The 17,503-nt window shown below is 40.3% G+C and overlaps 1 protein-coding gene across 3 annotated transcripts in view; it reads right to left on the bottom strand.

Moving 5' to 3' along the window:
• PDS5A (PDS5 cohesin associated factor A) overlaps nucleotides 1-16,897 on the bottom strand; it is an 86,335-nt gene extending 69,438 nt beyond the window's left edge. The window contains exons 1-2 of one of the 3 annotated variants that reach the window (XM_067298112.1): nucleotides 16,687-16,897; nucleotides 15,724-15,894 (exon numbers count right to left, since the gene is read on the bottom strand). In XM_067298112.1, coding sequence (XP_067154213.1) covers nucleotides 15,724-15,894; nucleotides 16,687-16,713 — 198 coding nt within the window. In that variant the 5' untranslated portion in view covers nucleotides 16,714-16,897. Of the gene's footprint in view, nucleotides 1-15,723; nucleotides 15,895-16,546; nucleotides 16,591-16,686 lie in introns of those variants that run through there. The other 2 variants (XM_067298114.1, XM_067298113.1) reach the window with 2 other exon arrangements.
• Between the last annotated feature and the right edge of the window lie 606 nt (nucleotides 16,898-17,503).

Genomic DNA, 17,503 nt, shown 5'->3' with positions numbered 1-17,503 from the left:
TACACCAAGCATAAACATAAATTTGGTACCCAGGGACAGAGGATTCACAGGGACAGTCATTTCACGAATGTCTGCATCTGTGAAGAATGAAGAAAAAAGGAAAAATAAAAAAGAGAGAAGCTTACAGAGAAGGCAGCAAGCCTCAGTCTGAACAAATAGTCACCCAAAAAACGTAAGAAAGCACACTTTTCATCAAGAGCACTGGCTTACAGTGGCCTGAAGCTACAAACAAACATAACGCCTCATTGTTTAAAAATTCTTTATTTTGTTTCCCTGACTCATGAATTGAACACAGAATCAACTTCATTTGCTCAGCTGCAGTGACCTCAGAACAGCAGTCCACACGCATGTGCTAGAGATTCGAAAGTAAATAAAAAATGTTTATGAAAAACAATGACTGGGAAAGCTAAAAGGAGGAGGGGGAAAGCTATCTATAAAAGGATGCAACAGCTCTCTGTCGCACACAGACTCTGCAAGAGAACGACAACCAGTTGACCAGGCCATTGTTAAAATAACTAACTTCATCTTTCCTAAGCATACATGAGATGATTTAAGCACAAAACTTATCTTTTCTTATCTAAAAGCATTCTAGACCCTATAGTTATTGCCTTCAATTGATGAACCATAATATAAACTACTTATGGTTGTCTTAAGCTTGCATATACAATACTTTAAATACACAAAGCAGCTGAAAAGCTCCATTGTTTTAACTACTCCTCAAAAGCCAAAACGTGATGAAACAGCAGCTTCATTCATGGTCTGTATTTTTTTAAACCACATTCATAATCACAGCATGCATACTGAAACAACGTACAGAAAACTGTGGACTGCATCTTGCTGTTTTCTCACCTTCCCATCTCAGAAAGGAAAACATAGACAGTACAATGTTTTGTTCTGGGTTGATTTGTGTTTTTAATTTGATATCAAAACACTCTGTAGTGTGTCTGCATAGCAAGAAATGAAGAATTTCAAAGTGCACTTTGGCCTATAGATTGTGGAGGTCTGCAACAGTCTTTAATAGCTGCAGGAGCTCATTTCCAACCTTAAGAATACTGTTGGCTAAGATTTATGGCTGCAGAACAAAAGCTGTCAGCTATAATCTTTAGTGCCTAAAACTCAAGACACTAAGCCCAAGCCATTTAGCACCTTAAAGAGAAGGGTTGAGACCTTAGGTTTGACTATGAATTTTATGGGAAATTAGTGTAGGAAGAGACAACAACATGTTGCTGCCCAAGTAGCTTATTTTATTCAGGAAAATGCTTCAGCGTTTACATTACATTTTCCTAAAATGCTGATGCATTCACGATGAGATTAATCACAGTGTTCTAGTCCAGATGCAAAGATGACTAGTGTTAATAACATGAAAATGCTGAAACTCCTAGCTAAGTAGAAGGACAGAAGGTGTTACTCCCAGGTGCTGCTATCGATAGTTTCCTTACCGATGCTAAGTAGCCCTGTACTACGGACAGAAAAGTAGTACAGGGATATATCCAGCAAAGCAAACTGAAGGACACAGAGAATAAGATGTTTTTTGCTGTCCACTAGTATCCATTGTCAAGCTCAGCTTTACTTTAAGCATCTGCCTTTTGCCAGAGCTCTGCTTGCTCACGCACAAGGCTATCTTGATAGTGGTAAAGTCATGTGGTAACATACAAATCAGGTCATGGGCCATCTGCACGAAGTTGACACCAAGGTTACATCATCTGGTTTGAGTTTGCTTAGGAGCTGCTTTTACATGTTAAGGAGAACTTCAACAAAGAACCGATTCTTGTGAGTCAGGAATTGAGAGGTCAAGTAGAAGAAACCTGTTTTTCGCACCACTGAATATACCCTTCAAGGAACAACATTACCAATAGTATCAGTGAACGCTTATCACTCCTCTTGGGCAAGAGGACAGCATCACCTCATCAGCAACTTCAGAGAAGCCCAGGAAAACCAGAACAAACATCTTCCCTTGATCTGTGGTAAAAATCTGCCGTCATTTTCACTAAGACAGTTCTACATGCATTCTGGTCTGAATTAAGGCAGAGCAAAGCCAGTTTACAGAAAGATTGATATTAGCCTTCATCTAGCTTCCCTATACACTTTCTCACAGGGGAACACAGGAAGCTTGCAACACGGGATTATTGTCTAGAACCAATGTATCACGGGTACCTTCACATCAGTCAAGCCACTGAACATTTGACCCACTGGTCATAAATGGTATCAGTTGCTCACGATTTTTTCATATACCAAAGACATGAAACTTGGTTACAGATTTTGAATCAAGATTCACTTAAGGTCTTCAGAACTTCTTCACAAACAAACAGAGTGAAGTCAGGAATCCCAACAGGCTACTGATTGATGAATATATATGCAAGGAAGATCCACACATTCATGTTTATGCATTATTTTGAAGTTTTCTGAACCAAAGATTACAAATGAAGATTGTGCTTTAATAATATGGAATGGATCAACTAAAAACAACAAGCCACAAACCCGCTCAATAACATGAGATGAAATCAAATTATTTCACAGCTAGAATTTGTATAATCAAAATTATCCATACATCCAACAATTGGATGGAATTGGATGGAATCCAACACTTTCTGGCAACATTCCCATACAGCTATTTTCTCAAAAGTTTTCACATACAAGCAATTACTAATGGAACAACGAACAAAATTCAGTTCTAAGTTTGGCTAAGGTTTGGCAACTACAGAATTTTAATACAGACACCACCACAAAAGTTTAAGTTCTTTGTTAAGAGAGTCTCTTCAAAGAATAAACAAAACTATGTTCAAACATTTTTCAATAGCAGCCTGATTTTGACCTAGTAAGGGGTCCTTAACAATATATATATTTTGCATATCCCTCAGGCCCCAAACAGCATACAAAATATGAACTACATGAGTAACATTTAAAGAACAAGTGTTTTTGCTTTCTAAGAATAATTACAGAACAACAGTTTAATGTGCAACAGTAAACTCCTTTGTTCTATCCCTGCTATGAGCCCTGTGGATTGTTACTAATGCTGGCTTTAGGATGACACAAAAGAGATTCTACTATTTGTATTTTATCAGTTCATTCTTGAAAAAAAGCAATTTATGGTGCTTATCTGCTGGGTAGTACAATTTTTCTGAATGTGCGATTATCTGGAAATAAAAGATTTGTTTCTGTAAATGTGCATCTATGCACAAACATATTCCCATATAAATGGATATGTTTTAAGTTAGCAAAAGTCTTTGTTTAAATAACAACCAACAACAGCAGACCTTACTGAGGAAAAAAAGGAGAAAAAAAAAAAAAGAGAGCTGGCATGAAGACAAATCTATTCACAAGCACTGGCCTGTACTGCCTACTCTAGTTCAAATCACACACAAGACTCAGTAGCTTGGACAGGAGAACAGGAAAAGACCAGTCTAAACATCAAAGACCACATCTCTCTCCATCATACTACTACTACAGAACTGTGAACCATCAGGCTTAGGGAGGCTGAATCTTTCCCTTTAGGCCTGAAAATATTCAAGCACAAAAATATTAAAGCCTACTTCTTTTGTACAAATGTTGAAAGAGAATAAGGGTAAAAAACAGGGAAGCAAACATTCCTAGAGAGAGGTGTGTGTGTAAGCACCCCGCACTAAATATGACCACACCGATTTTGAATTCCAATACAAAATCCATTTATTTTGGGAATAATCATATATTAGCATCAGTGGTAAGGTCTATTAATGCAGCACGTTGGTTAAAACATTGGGAAATTCATTGTGGATCCCACAACATTCATGTTAGCTCTAAATTACCAGCACTAGCACGAACCACATATTTGCATATAAACATGGCATTGATTTCAACTGTTTCTAGCCAGAAAACATTTTGCTCCGTATCTTAGTTTCTTTTACAGACATGGAAAGGATGTTTATCATTCACTACACTTAAATTAGTAGCCCTCTGAAAAAAGGGACATGCTTCAATTTGCATATAGATACTGCCTCAAAAAATAGGGGGGGAGGTGTCAAAATTTCTTAGGGTGCAGTTTCAAGGCAACAAAGATCAATCTAAATCTGTCAGACCTGTCCCTCCCCTACGCCAGCACTCATGTGATCGGTGAGTGAGGCTACTGAAAAATAATCACTTTTTCTGGCCAGGTTACTCTTCAGATAGATCAGCTTCCTGACCCAGCTCACTAGACGGCTGTAAAAGTGCTAGTGTCAGTACAAGACAGGATGCACAGTGGAGGGTGGGACTGCATCAACCCAATCTTAGGGTGCAGTTTAATGTATCTTAAATTGATCTACTAAGGTCACACTCAAAGAACATTGCTTTCTAAATTAAGCTGTCACTGAAAGTAACAGTTCTGCTGCCTAAGACTGTCATACTGCTTCTGCCAGCGCAAGGAGGGGGTAGTATGCAACTGAGCAGTAAGTCATACTGATCCAGAAGAAAACTTACCTGGAAAACAGAAAGAAATGTTTTTGAATAGGATCAATTTCACAGTCTAGTATCCTACAAGCCACAGACACACCTGGGTTGGCATGTGGGAAGAGGATGGCCCACAAGCAAGCAAGGCTACCTCTCTGGCTCAAAGCTCTGACTTTGGTGTTTGCGTTTCCACATATTCTGATACAGCAAAGGCATTAAATAAAATAGTACACAAACTTTTAAACTCATCACAGCTGACGTGGACTGAAGTAGGAATGACTAAAGAATCTAAAGATAATGTGAATTAGGGCATAGTTCCATGTTACAACTTCTCAGGAGACAAGGACAGTTTAAGAGAGTCCCTGAAGAATTTTCTTAAACCAGCTTAACTGCTAGGTAAACTGTTAGTACAGGGCTTCATCCTCAGAGATATATATCAGTATCAGAAACCAATTTTAGCATCAAAAACGGAGTGGCTCACAGAGCTGCAATTCTAGGGTGAATATGCTTTAATCTGAGTAACAAATGGAACACAGACCAGAATGGTCCACTTTGCACAAGAACCTAAACTAAGAACAATAGGTAAAGATGTCAAAATGAAAAAAAGTTTAATGGCAGCCTTTTTACTTTGTAACGTGACTGAAGGTATTTTAACTTTTAAAGGGAAACTAAAGCTAGGACTGAAAGAGCATAACTCTGAAAAACATTACATGCCACCCCCACTTTCCCAGCTGAGATTTAGAAACATAGCCTTTAACTTGGCTTTCAGAATCAGTTCAAAGAGATTTTTAAAGAACTTGTTAGATTTTCAACTGACCTACTTCCAGTTGTACCAATGAGCATATATTCTACAAAGATATAATTTTAGTACTTGGTGAACTCTCCTACTTCCCACAAGCAAAATTCTCATGATTTTGAAGTAGTTTAGACTACTAGTTCCAACTGGAACAAAGCTGAAATCTAATTTCCAGACTTTGCAATTTCCCTTAGGCTGCAAAGTTATGCTTACTTTCATATTTTACATACATATTCTAAGAAAAAAATGTCACTAACAGCTCGCAAATGCAACTCCTTGACGTTAATTTGCTGATTTCACACAAGCAAAAATAGTGCTTCTTTTCTTGCTACCGGAATTTCACCAGTTATAGTAGAAGTGGAGGCTTTAGAGAACAGTTGGATTAGAAATTTTGCGGAAATAGTGACACATGCCAACTACATTTACAAAAGATGACTGAATAAGGTATTTAAATAAACATGTATTTTCAGCAAAAAAACTTTAAAGTTTTCTTGGGTTTCCTTTTGTTTTGTTTTTTAAGTGAATGAATGTTAAACCTGTAGCAATTCAGTGCTGAGAAGGAACTACCTGGCAAAAAACAAAGGTAATGGGGTATCCATTTCCCCCTCTCCCCAAGAATACCAAATTCTGTTTCTACCATCAAAAGTAAGAAAAATCTACTTCATTTAACCGTTATTACTACAACAGCTTAAGAATTATATTTCCCTTCAGCCATCCTATAATATGTTGTGCCACTGAGCAAACAAAGGAGCATCATTTCTAAAATTCTCCTCACTGTTTCAGGTAAACTAATTTTTTTTTTTTTGTAAATGTTACACCCTAACCGATGTAACATTAGGACTAAAGCCCATAGAAAGGCACGGCACTCAGTGAGAGTTAAGTGAAGATTTTACTTTTTCAAATCACAAGAGAAGAACAACTTTTATATTTCTCAAAATTTAAGTTTAAATAATTCCCCAGTAAATTATGACTACAGTTTGATTAAATTTCAATAACAAGCTTATTATGGAGGACCATCACCCCATTTTGGATAATTAAATTAAGTATGTGCACAGATTTTCAAAAGAGTAACAGAGGAAGAACACAGTTAAAACACAAAATTATATTAAAGTAACAGGACTTTACCCTACTTTGACAACTCAATGATAAATCCATCTGAAGGTAGAATAAAAATTTTATGGTGAAAAATCCTACAGCATTTTCCTTCCAGTAAAACAGTAACACAAGGAAAGTCAACCAGTTTATTTTTTTAAAGGATGACAACCTATTTTAAAAAATTTGTTTTCATATCCATACTAGGGCATCAGACAATCCAATCAAAGCTCAATTTGCAATTTTTCTTTATATTAAACATTTCTTACATTAAACATTTCCTAAGTGAAACTGTTTACTTCTACCACACACATTTTGCTTCAGCATCTGCACCATCATCAGGATTCTGAGCAGCCAAAATAAACAGAACAATGAAATTATAGAAGGAAAAAAGTATAGTAAACATTAAGTGAAGAACTTGGGGATCATATTTTGATATTTTTAGCTACTCCGGCATTTTTTCCAGTTTTATTTTACCCTTTCTATGATAACACATTGCATAAGCAATTTTCATTATGACAATCAAGCAACATAGGTATCAGTTTTAGTTGTTAGAAAACATCATTTTGAATTACAAAATTTGCAATATTTTCCAACACCATGCACAGCTCTCTACCAATCTGTGGGATAAGAAGGTATTAAAAAGTTCTATTGTACTTTTTTGTGTTCTTTTAAGGTGTTTACCTCCCCTACTGCAGCTGTTTGAAATAAGTTTTATCATGAGCAGCAGAATGAATGACATCTGGTTTCCTACAGATCTGCTCCCCAACCCTCTCCTGCAGGAGGGCTCCCAGTTCCCTCTCGCATGCTCCGCTCCAGCCCTCCTCTGCTGCCTGTGGAGCTGGGCAGCGAGGGCACAGCACATACCCCGAGCATTTGAAACACCCATGCCTGAATTAGTTGATTGATCCATTTATTCCAGCTGGCCCATGGGCTGCTGTCTTTTGAGACATTTCCAGTACTGGTCCATTTTCCATTGCATGGACAGAATTTGGATGTCTCTAGTCTATTCAGCATCAATTAGAGGAATCTTGTATCTTTGAAACCTTTGCCCAATTGCCAACAACTTTTGAACTAACATAACTTCAGGGAAGATTGGTAACAAAGAAATTAAGCAGACTGGACGATCAGATAAAGGCCTGCTTTCATTCGGGAGAGCAAGCTCAAAACATTTGTCCAGACAAAGCACTACCACATACATGAAGTAAACTGAAAAACGCAGACATGTTTTCTCTCAGTTTTTGAGCGATGGTAGTTCTTGGGCACTTACAACAACAGTAGTAATATTTTCATAGTAAGTTTAAAGTTGGTCTTTCGATGGTCTCTAATGTTAGTTGCAGTGGTAAAATGGTTTAAAGATCAGTAAGTCAAACAATATTAAAAAAAAAAAAAAAAGATACTGTAAATTTCCAAATCTAAAGCCTGATGGTCAATCAGGTTATTTTCATAGAAAGCCATAAGAAAGATAAGAGAGACTACAATCGCAGAGGAAAAGAAATTCTTTAATAACCACAAGCAAATGTTAATACTGCTAACCACTAGCTTAACTACTTTGTTCTCTAAGCATATGCATTTTTCAGGAGCTGTAGCCAGCACAGAATTAAAACAAAACAACCCCCCCTCCTCCAGAAATACGTGATTTCTCCAGAATCCTTTTCATTTTTTTCCTCCTCCTCTTCCATCTTAAGTGTTCTTATCAAGTCACAAAATTATTTGTAAATAGATTTTATGTATTTATAAAATCTATCTTTAATGCTTAAGACTATATTTTGCCAATACAAAACCTTTTTCTGCTTCAACAGTTCAATAAAGTTTGATAAATCTCCTGGAGATACATGTCATAATTTTATGATAAGGTAATAAAAATACAACTCTAACAATGTAATATAAGGCCTAAAATTGCTGATGACTACACTGAATAATCACTGTTTCAGTAAAAGGCAACAGGCTCTATTCATCCAAGACAACAGAATATAATTAAGGTTAGGCAATATTACCAAACAACGAGAAACAAATGGGCACTCACTTGAGAATAACTAAGACATTAAAAAGGCTGACCGAGTTTCACAGTAAATTTGAATGGATCTCCCCTGCCACGGCTGCAAAACTGATCCCAACACTGTAGTTCTGACATCTCTGCCAGGTAAGTACATGTCATCTGTCTCACATAAATAAAACATACATTTAGGATATCCCATGCTATCTAGGTATCACAAAATTTTCAACCTTGCCTGAGCTGGAGCATACTTTGGACAAATCCTATCTTTGTTTACCTTTAACAGTACTTCATCATACTTAGACATCTTTGCAACAGCCAAATACTGATGTCAGCATAGCAGTGGGAATACAGTTCATTAGTTAACTGCAGCTGCAGAGCCAGCAAAGACACATTGCTTCGAGTGACACCAGTAATAAGCATGTGTTTTAGATTTCTAGGTAACAATGGCAATTAAGAAGATATTGCATTCTGGAGGAATTTCATATATGAAGAATGCTTACCATAGATCGGGGGTCTCGGCGAAAGTCTGGGTCCTTTAACTACAAAAATGGCTCTAATACATTCTGTGAACTAATGATCTGCTAAATATTTTGTCCATTATTAACTTAAAATTTTGATTTTTACTTTTGTTACAGAAGATGCACACAGGCATTATGCAGACAAGGAAGAAAAGTAATCTCAGATACTGTTTCATCTCCCTTTTTATCAATCATCTTCATATTACTGTCTGCAAACCAAGGGATAATTTTTCTTTCACTTCATAGAGCTGTTGTGAGATTAACACTTTGTTTATGAGACTCTGAGCAAAGCTAAAACTGTGCTGTTTTGCAAACTTATGCATATTGACTCCTCATAGAAATGCAGCGATATGTCAAGGATTTTATATCCAAACTTTGATTAAAATATTTGAATACATAAGAAGTCTCCCATGTTATACCATAAAAATTACATGCTGACAGGCACACCCATAGAAAGTAATAGTGATTAATATGATTAAAGCATGATGATTATACTAAAGACAACATTGGTTCAACTCTGCACTGCCACAAACTTCTACTATGACCCTGAGAAATATTTAACAGCTTTTATGTTTCACCTTCCAATCTCAATGAATGCTCTTTCTTTGTGAGAAGGCAGCAAACCCAAAAATCCCTAATTCCTCATCTCTGTCATTATTTTGTATGCTTTTACCATAATACCTCTTATTCACCTTTTTTCCAAGGTAAACAATCCCATACTTTTCAAACCTCTATTTGGCCTCCTCAGTCATAGTGTTACTATGGTATTTGCTAAGTGATTACACTTAAAAAAAACCTTGAAGCCATTGTATCATTCAATTAACAGAGAGGACTTGCTCTGGAGTTAATCACAAGCATTAAGTAGAGGAGCTTATTGCCCAAAGCACACCTTTCATTTATTGAAGCTGGAAGACTATAACTGAAGGAGAATATTGCAGGAAAGGAATATTTTATGCCATGTGTTAAAACAGTTAAGCCTGAAGACTTGTATGCTATCCTTTTACCTATTACGAAGTTTCCATACAATGACTGTTAAATGGCCTGTAACAAACTTTACACACAACATTTTTCATTTTCTGGGTTCCTAAGCGGAGGTGATGGGGTCCAGTTTACAGAAGGGGTAGGCACTCAGAAATATAACTAAAATCACAGGAATTTGTGGTCTGAATATACAAAATGAAACAGAATGCACATTCACTTCAAAAGTCACATTTTATACATGCCAAATCAGGCATATGAAGCCAGCTTACTTTTTTTTTTCCCCAGTTGCTCTTCAGTTCCCTATCTTTTAAGCTGAGAATAATATGTCTTCATCCCACAAAAAAAAAAAGAAAAATCAATAATTCTTCAAGATTATGATTAGTATGCAATAAATGAGGCTCCATAAGGACTTCTGAACTAGTCTGGCCATTTCTGTGGTCAATCATAAGTTATAATGCCGAATTCAACATCTCTGCCCTCCCCCTGGCCCTTTTTTTTTTTTAGTTGGGGCTTCTTTCCTGATATATTTACTTTCTTGTTGCCAGGAAACATGTTGAATGATGTTGTACATGTGAAATTGCTATTAATTACAGATGCACTGATAACAACAACAACAAAAAAAAAGTATCAGAAACAAAAACAAAGTCTCATCATCAATCAGTTTGAAAATGAAGTAACATTTGGGGGAACTGGGTGAGCCTACATGGTACATTTCTCCAAGGATTGATAAAATTGGGACATTTACAAAGAAAACAGCTAATACTCCATTGGAAAAAAAAAAAATCAGAACAAGATTTCTAATATTCTGACTAGTGGTCTGTCCTAGTTAATGAAAAACTTGATTGTTACAAGAGTCAAACTAATTAAAAAGATTAAACTATGAACAAAATCAAATTAGAAATTTGGCTTTAGGCTTATGTGGCCAGCAATAGTTCAAGAACATTGCAAACTGCAGTCTGCAGTTAAATACAATTAATGGAGGTTTTAAAAGCGTTAGAATAATTAACTGTGGATCATTTCTGTAACCAGACTATATAACCTCCACTAAACTATTTATAATTCTTAAATTTAAGCATATACATATTTTTCCCCTCAAAAAAAACCCAAAAGAACCCCAGCATATGAAACACAGATTTTTCTTCTCCCAAATAAAACTCTAATTTTTATATTTTTAGTTCCCTTCAAGATACCTATATAAGGATAGCCATAGCAGGTTGGAACAAAGGTCTGTCTAGCTCAGTACGCAATCTCAAAGAGTGGCCCCTAACTTTTGCAGAAACATCAGGGTGGGTAAAGAGCAACTTTTCTTCTCTCACACACCTCCAGCATACTCCTGCAAAAAAGCTACCTTTCTTAATTTTAAGATCATATAACATGCCCAGAAAACATCTGTACATGATACGATAAATTATTAGCAGTAACTATTTCTAGTGACATCTGAGGATAATCTTCCAAAGACAGAAACACAACAAGCCCAACTAAAAAGAGGTCAACATCTAATAACCAGAGTAACATACAGAAAGACAATGGGAAGAAGGATAGGCAGTGCTCATTTCACACTGGCACAAATACGTATCAGGTAATTAAAAAAATGCCTTAGGACAAGGTAAGGAAGACTTCAAGGCACACTAGGAGTGCTAACTAATCCAGACAATCACAAGCTAGGCCTTGGAAAGGAGGTGGGTGGGGGAGAAGGGATCAAAAAAAACTTTCACAGAAAATACTTTGCCAAAGTGTCACCATGGGAAAAGCAGCAAGACTACTGGACTGATCAAAAAACTAGAGAACATCCCTCTTTTGTCCTGCAAAAATCAAAATGCAGAATGTTAATCTCAGCTATGATAAAAAAGAATTGCACAGCTTTCAACAAATCGTAATCTATAAAACTCTTAATTTCACAAACACTTCTTACACTGCCTTAAAGCTTTGTTAAAATATATACACTGAAACTAATCTATCACTCTTCTCAAAGATTTCAGAAAGTTCCTTTTTTGTACTTTTGCATCTTTAGTGTCTGATAAAACGTGCTTTTGACAGATTTTATGAATTAGCATTGCTTATACTAAGACAGGACTCTATGCAAAAGTGAACACTGCACTATAACTTTTCTTTTCCTACAGATTTGTCATAGTTTACCAAACTGTATAGCTAACCATACTAATCTATATCTGAACTGGTCATTGTGCATTATTTCTTTTATTGAAAAAAATTTAACAGGAAAGATAATACAGATAGGGAATTTTGTGTGGTTTCTGCATAACTATTTCAAAATATAACAGTTGCAAACTTACACATTCAAATTGACATTGAAATTCCTTCAACACTCTAAGGCAGGACCGCCATGGAAAGAAGCTGTTCTCTCCGCTATGCCAGCACAAGTATTTGTGAGCTCTCACAACAAACCAGGCAAGAAAATGATCCCGGCTAAAATTAACACAATATTTTTTCCTAAATTTTAACCCAGATCTGTTCACCCATCAGTTTTACCATGCGGCAAAACAAATGCTTGCAGAGAGGGGATGGAATAGAGGTAGAGACAAGCAGCAGAGAGCACCACTTCTTTCAGCGTCAGTCCTGGCTTTGCCTATAAAGGCTTTTTAAGTCAGCCTATGAGAAACTGATAGGGCTATTTTAAGTGTATCTGACAATTAAGTATACCACTGTTATTTTAACTCATAATAATGACAAAGTTTTATAAACTACATCAAAAGAGTTTCTTGTGATCAACAAAGAAAATTATATCTGAGATTTAGTATTTTACTGACAATATACAAATTTGGAGTTTGACAAGGCAATGAGACACATTTGAAATTTTCCAAATCTAATAGTCATTAAAATAATGTATTTGATATTGTAGAGAAGCTTTGCAGCAAAGCAGAAGCTGAATTTCTAAAACTTCTTCCTTCAACCTTCAGCTGTCTTAAAGGAAAAAATATAATATTGATAGTACAATTGTTCTCAACTTGTATTTAGCTGCCGATTCAATTTTAGGCCTGAAGAAGGACTTGCGTTTGTTGTTTTCCACCTATATCCACTGGTTTAATAAAAGATATTACCTCTCCCCACAAACCTTACTAAGTGAATTGAAAGAATTTTCTTTACAGCCCTGAAACCAATCACTATATAACTTGAACTGATGCACTGTGAAGAGGTACATTCACCTAAAAAATCATTTTGTAGCCAAAGCACTTCACAGTAAGCCTCAATTTTCTGCCAGTTGCTAGCTGCCCAGTTTGGCTTAAACTTAATTGGATCTGTAGAACAGACACTTGTCCCCAGCCATAGCACACTATAATTAAAACCACTTCTTCAACAGTCAAAATTAGACGTAACATACTGTCCTGCTCCACGGATGTAATGTAGTACACCAAAAACACCTCTGTCTCTGTTAAATTCCTGAACTCCTGGTGTTCCATTCTATACAGATGCAATCCAAAGGCCATTCCTTTCCGTATCATTCAGAAGGTACATGTTGATTTTAAAATTCTAAGCACTTCCATGTCCAGGACAGTGCTAATGTTATCATACAATAATATAATGTTACCATATCAAAACACTGTAAATGAAGCTGGCCTACATTTTATTACCCATAACCCCAAGCAGAGGGGAGAAAGGATTTAAAAAAAAAAAAAATCTTTAAAAAGTCCTTGGCACAAAAGCTGCTGCTGAGGCACTCTGGGACAGGTGCCCAGAACATCTCAAGTTCCAATAATAAGAAAAGCCTTCATTATGAGAAGAGGTCTGGACACAAAAATACAGATGTGATAACAGAAAAATAGCTAATATGGACACAAATCTGTAGCCAGTTAAGTTGACCAGGACTTTAATAAGTAAGAGAACAAAAATTTGCATTGACTGACCCAAAGACTAGTGGCCAAAACACAAGTTACACAAGGATCTTTTGAAAAAGAGACAACAGAGCATCTTTAGGTCATATATGGTCAGGAAAAAAGGCAAAAACCTACAGTTTCAAGGGTCAGTTCTTGTCAATAAAGGCTACTTTTGCAAAACTTACAAGTCATATTTAAAGACGTGGAAAGCTCTTAACTGAACAACACTTTTTCAAGCACTTCCATCCCAAGCGCTGCATCATAATAATATCCCACATGCAAAAGTGAATTTGTTTTTAAAAATCAAGTTGCTATAAAGAAGCATAGGTTTCATATGCATAGATTATATGTATGTATGTCTATAATAGAGTGGAAAAAATACAAAAAAGTAAAGAAAAAATATTTGCTGTTTAGTTGTTAAACATACAGTACTTCCAAATTTTCTTGATGCATCAGTGAAGCCAATATTTGATCAAAAAGACCTTCAAACTCAGATTAAGCAGTACCAATAAGAGAAGGAAAATCTTCTCTGTTGCTTCTGTAACAGTGGGAGCACTAACAAAGTATTCATTCCCGTTTTAATTTAGTCTACAGTCTTGAGATCATTCTGAATTCCTTAACAGTACTTCATAAAAAAATGACAGTTAAAAAAAAATTATCTGCTCTTAGCCTGAAAATTATGCCCAAGACACAGATGTGAATTCAGTGAAATACACATGCATGACTTCGAAATTCTATTATTCCTATTATCTAGGAATAGTATTGCTCTCCATTCCAAGTTCTCCAACTGGGAAAAAAATAAAATACCCATTTAGCACAAACACCTCAAAACTGCACTCCTCCCCATTCAATATAAATTTTGATTCAAAGTCTCTTGTCAAAACTCGAGGTTCTTCTCCTGTAGCTGGTAATATTCCACTGGAGTTTTGAAAATACTAGTTCAGACCTGTACATTCAACAGAGAGTTTTCAAAACTGCAATTGGACTATGAGGCTCATTTTCAAAGAAACAACTGACATGTGCCTTGCTGCTTTGAAGCCTACATTTTCTTCACATTCATAGTTAAAGACATATTTAGGTGTACTAACTGACTAGCCAAGACCATAATTTATGTTTTTCAATCTTTATGGAGTCACTGTAGTGATGGGAACCATATAATCAGATGTGAGAATATTTCTGATTTCAGAAAACTTATTTCTACATCTCCATCCTGGGCACTGGACCAAATCCTAGGTTACGACAATCTTCTGGTCCAAAGACCACAGTGTTAACAAATGAGCTCTGCCAATATTGGATCAATGCTTAACTTTAATCTCAATTTTCAGCACAGAGTTAAGAAATAACACTATTGTGCCACACAAATTGAATGACTTAATATTCCATATTTCCAATGAAAAAAGGGATTAAAAAGATAAGAAACAGAGATAAGCCTCACAGGCCCCCAAGACATTGTCAAACAAACAGAGAAGATGCTTTTATAGCAATTCCTTTTGCTTATGAAAATTTAGCAACTTTACCAAGCAGCAGTTATACTAAATAGAAAAAACACACATGAATTATATCAAATAGCAAAGTCTGTTTCATATGCAAAAACTGCTTCAATTTCAAGATTCAACCTATGAACTCCAGAAATTCATCTCTCTGCTTGTAAACAATGCTATCTTCTTAGTCAAGAATACCCTAAACTAGATCTACTTGTTCCCCCCAGACAACCATGCTTGCTTAAAGTGCTGGAACCCATGGAAATCTTCTAGTTTGCCAGCTAAAATTGTTGGTAATATTTCCTGCAATTACAATTCCACTTCAGACCTCTCTCTCTCCAACAATCTGGATGCATTTCACACACAAATTAGCAGTTTACTGTTTTAACTCTTGCTCTGAGAGAACACACAAAAGCCTAGACAAGGCAGCACAGTCACAAACTACAAAAAATGGCTCCTCCTCTTCCAAGGAGAGGCAAGAAAGTAGTATCCCCATGCAGGTCTGTAGGCAAGGAGGAGACATTTCAGCTACCACAGGAGAACTGCGGCGGCTCTCCTTTCCTGCAATGAAACGTTTACTTTAAGGAGCAAAAGTTGCACGGAGATGAGGGGCAGGAACGCTCACCTTCAACCGTTTCACCACCTCATCGTTGGTGATTTTGTCTGTGATCTCCTTCACTCCAGGAGGGTAGTAGATGATTTTACCATCGGCAGTAGGTTTTGGTTGGGTAGCAGGGAAGTCCATCCTGGTGCTGCTGGTTATAAACTTTCCTTCTCCACAGTCCTCTACCGGCCTCTATCGGTCAGAAAACAAAAGTTCAGCAGAATAGCAACGACTTTCTAACCCTCTTTTTCCATTTCTAACCCTCAATTCGCCGAAGGCCCCGCTCACTGCGGCGGCGGCGGCGGCCCCCGGCCCCGCGGCCGCCGCATCCCGCCCCCGGGGCGCCGCTCGGCGAGGCCGCCGCGCCGCGCCGCCGCCCGCCGCCCCGGCCCCGCGCCGCCTCCTTCCATCGCGGGCTGCTCCAGCCCGACGCGACCACTTCGGAGCCGCCGGCTTTACAATGAAATTTTAGGCTCGATCGAAGGATGCCCTGCGCCCGCGGGGCCGCCACAGCCCGCGGGGTCGGCGGCGGGGCGGGCGGCGGCGGCGGCGGGGCGCCGGAGCCGGCACGGCAGCCCCGGCGCCGGGAGACGAGGCCTAAACAGTTAGGCCGCAAAACTATCGGGAGGCAGAGGAACCAACAGGAGAGGGGGCAGGGAGGCGGCGGCGCCGGCCGCAAACAAAACCCCCGCGGCCCCCGCCCGGCCCTCGGCCCCCGCCCGGCGCCCCCGCGCCGCCGGGGCCCCCCCCGGCCCGGGGGCCCGGCCACTCGCCACTTTCCATTTTGTTCCCGCAACTTCATGCCCCTCAGCCCCGCGCCCGGAGCCGCCCCGCCGCCCCTCACCCAACTCCCTCGGCGGGGCCCACAAAGCGCCCCCCGGCTCGGCGCGCACCCCCGCCGGCCGCGGGCGACGGGCAGGCGGGGGCGGGGGCGCGGGCGGGGAGGGAGGGAGGGAGGGAAGCGGGACCCGGAGCCGCCTTTACCTCATGCAGCTCCGGAAGGTGCAGCATTGAGTAGCCTCCGTGCCGGGTGGTGCTCGCCGCGCCGCCCCGGCGGCTCCCGCTGCCCCGGCGGCTCCCGCTGCCTGCCTGCTCCGCGGTGCGGCGGTGGCAGCGGCTCCCGCTCCCGCCCCGGCTCCTGCTCGCGGAGGGCTGGGGGGAGGGGGGCAGGCTGCTCGGTGGCGGCGGCCGGGGAGAAGGGGAGGCTCCGCGGAGCGTGCGCCGCGGGGACACAGTGCCGCTCTCCGTCCGGCCGGGGAAGAGCAGCCCGGGAGGAGGCTCCGCGCCCGCTCCCTGCCCCCTCTCCGCCCTCCGCCCGCGGCCGCGGGGCCCGCGCCCGGCCGCGCCGCGCCACCCGGCGCCCCCGGCCCCGGCTCCCGCGCCGCGCCGCGAGCGTCCCGGCCGCGCCGAGCCTCGCGCAGGGCGGCGGCGGGCAGTACCGGGCGCGGCCGCCGCAGCGCTGCCTCCCGCTTGGCGCCAAAAGCCCCGGAGCGGCCCCGGTGGCAGGGCCCGGCGCTGGCGGGCCGCGGCCTGGCGGCTGCCGCGGCCTCCCCGCGCCGCGCCTGCCGCAGCCGGGCCCGAGCCCGGCCCCGAGCCCGAGCCCGGCCCCGAGCCCGGCGGGTCGCTCCCTTGGCGGCGGCGGCGGCCGAGGCCGGGCCGGGCCGGGGCCGCCGGGAGGGGCCGCCAGGCACCGGCGCTGCCCTCCCCGCGGGCCTCCGCCGCGGTCCGGCCCTGCCCGGCACTTTCCAGGTGGCTTTGAGCTCGCGTTTCGTATCGACTTGCTACTTTCTAGTTGGCGGTG

Source organism: Apteryx mantelli, chromosome 5 (genome assembly GCF_036417845.1).
Source record: "Apteryx mantelli isolate bAptMan1 chromosome 5, bAptMan1.hap1, whole genome shotgun sequence".
NCBI lineage: Eukaryota > Metazoa > Chordata > Aves > Apterygiformes > Apterygidae > Apteryx > Apteryx mantelli.
Note: the sequence above shows the minus strand (reverse complement) of the source record. Positions and strands in the feature narration are given on the sequence as shown.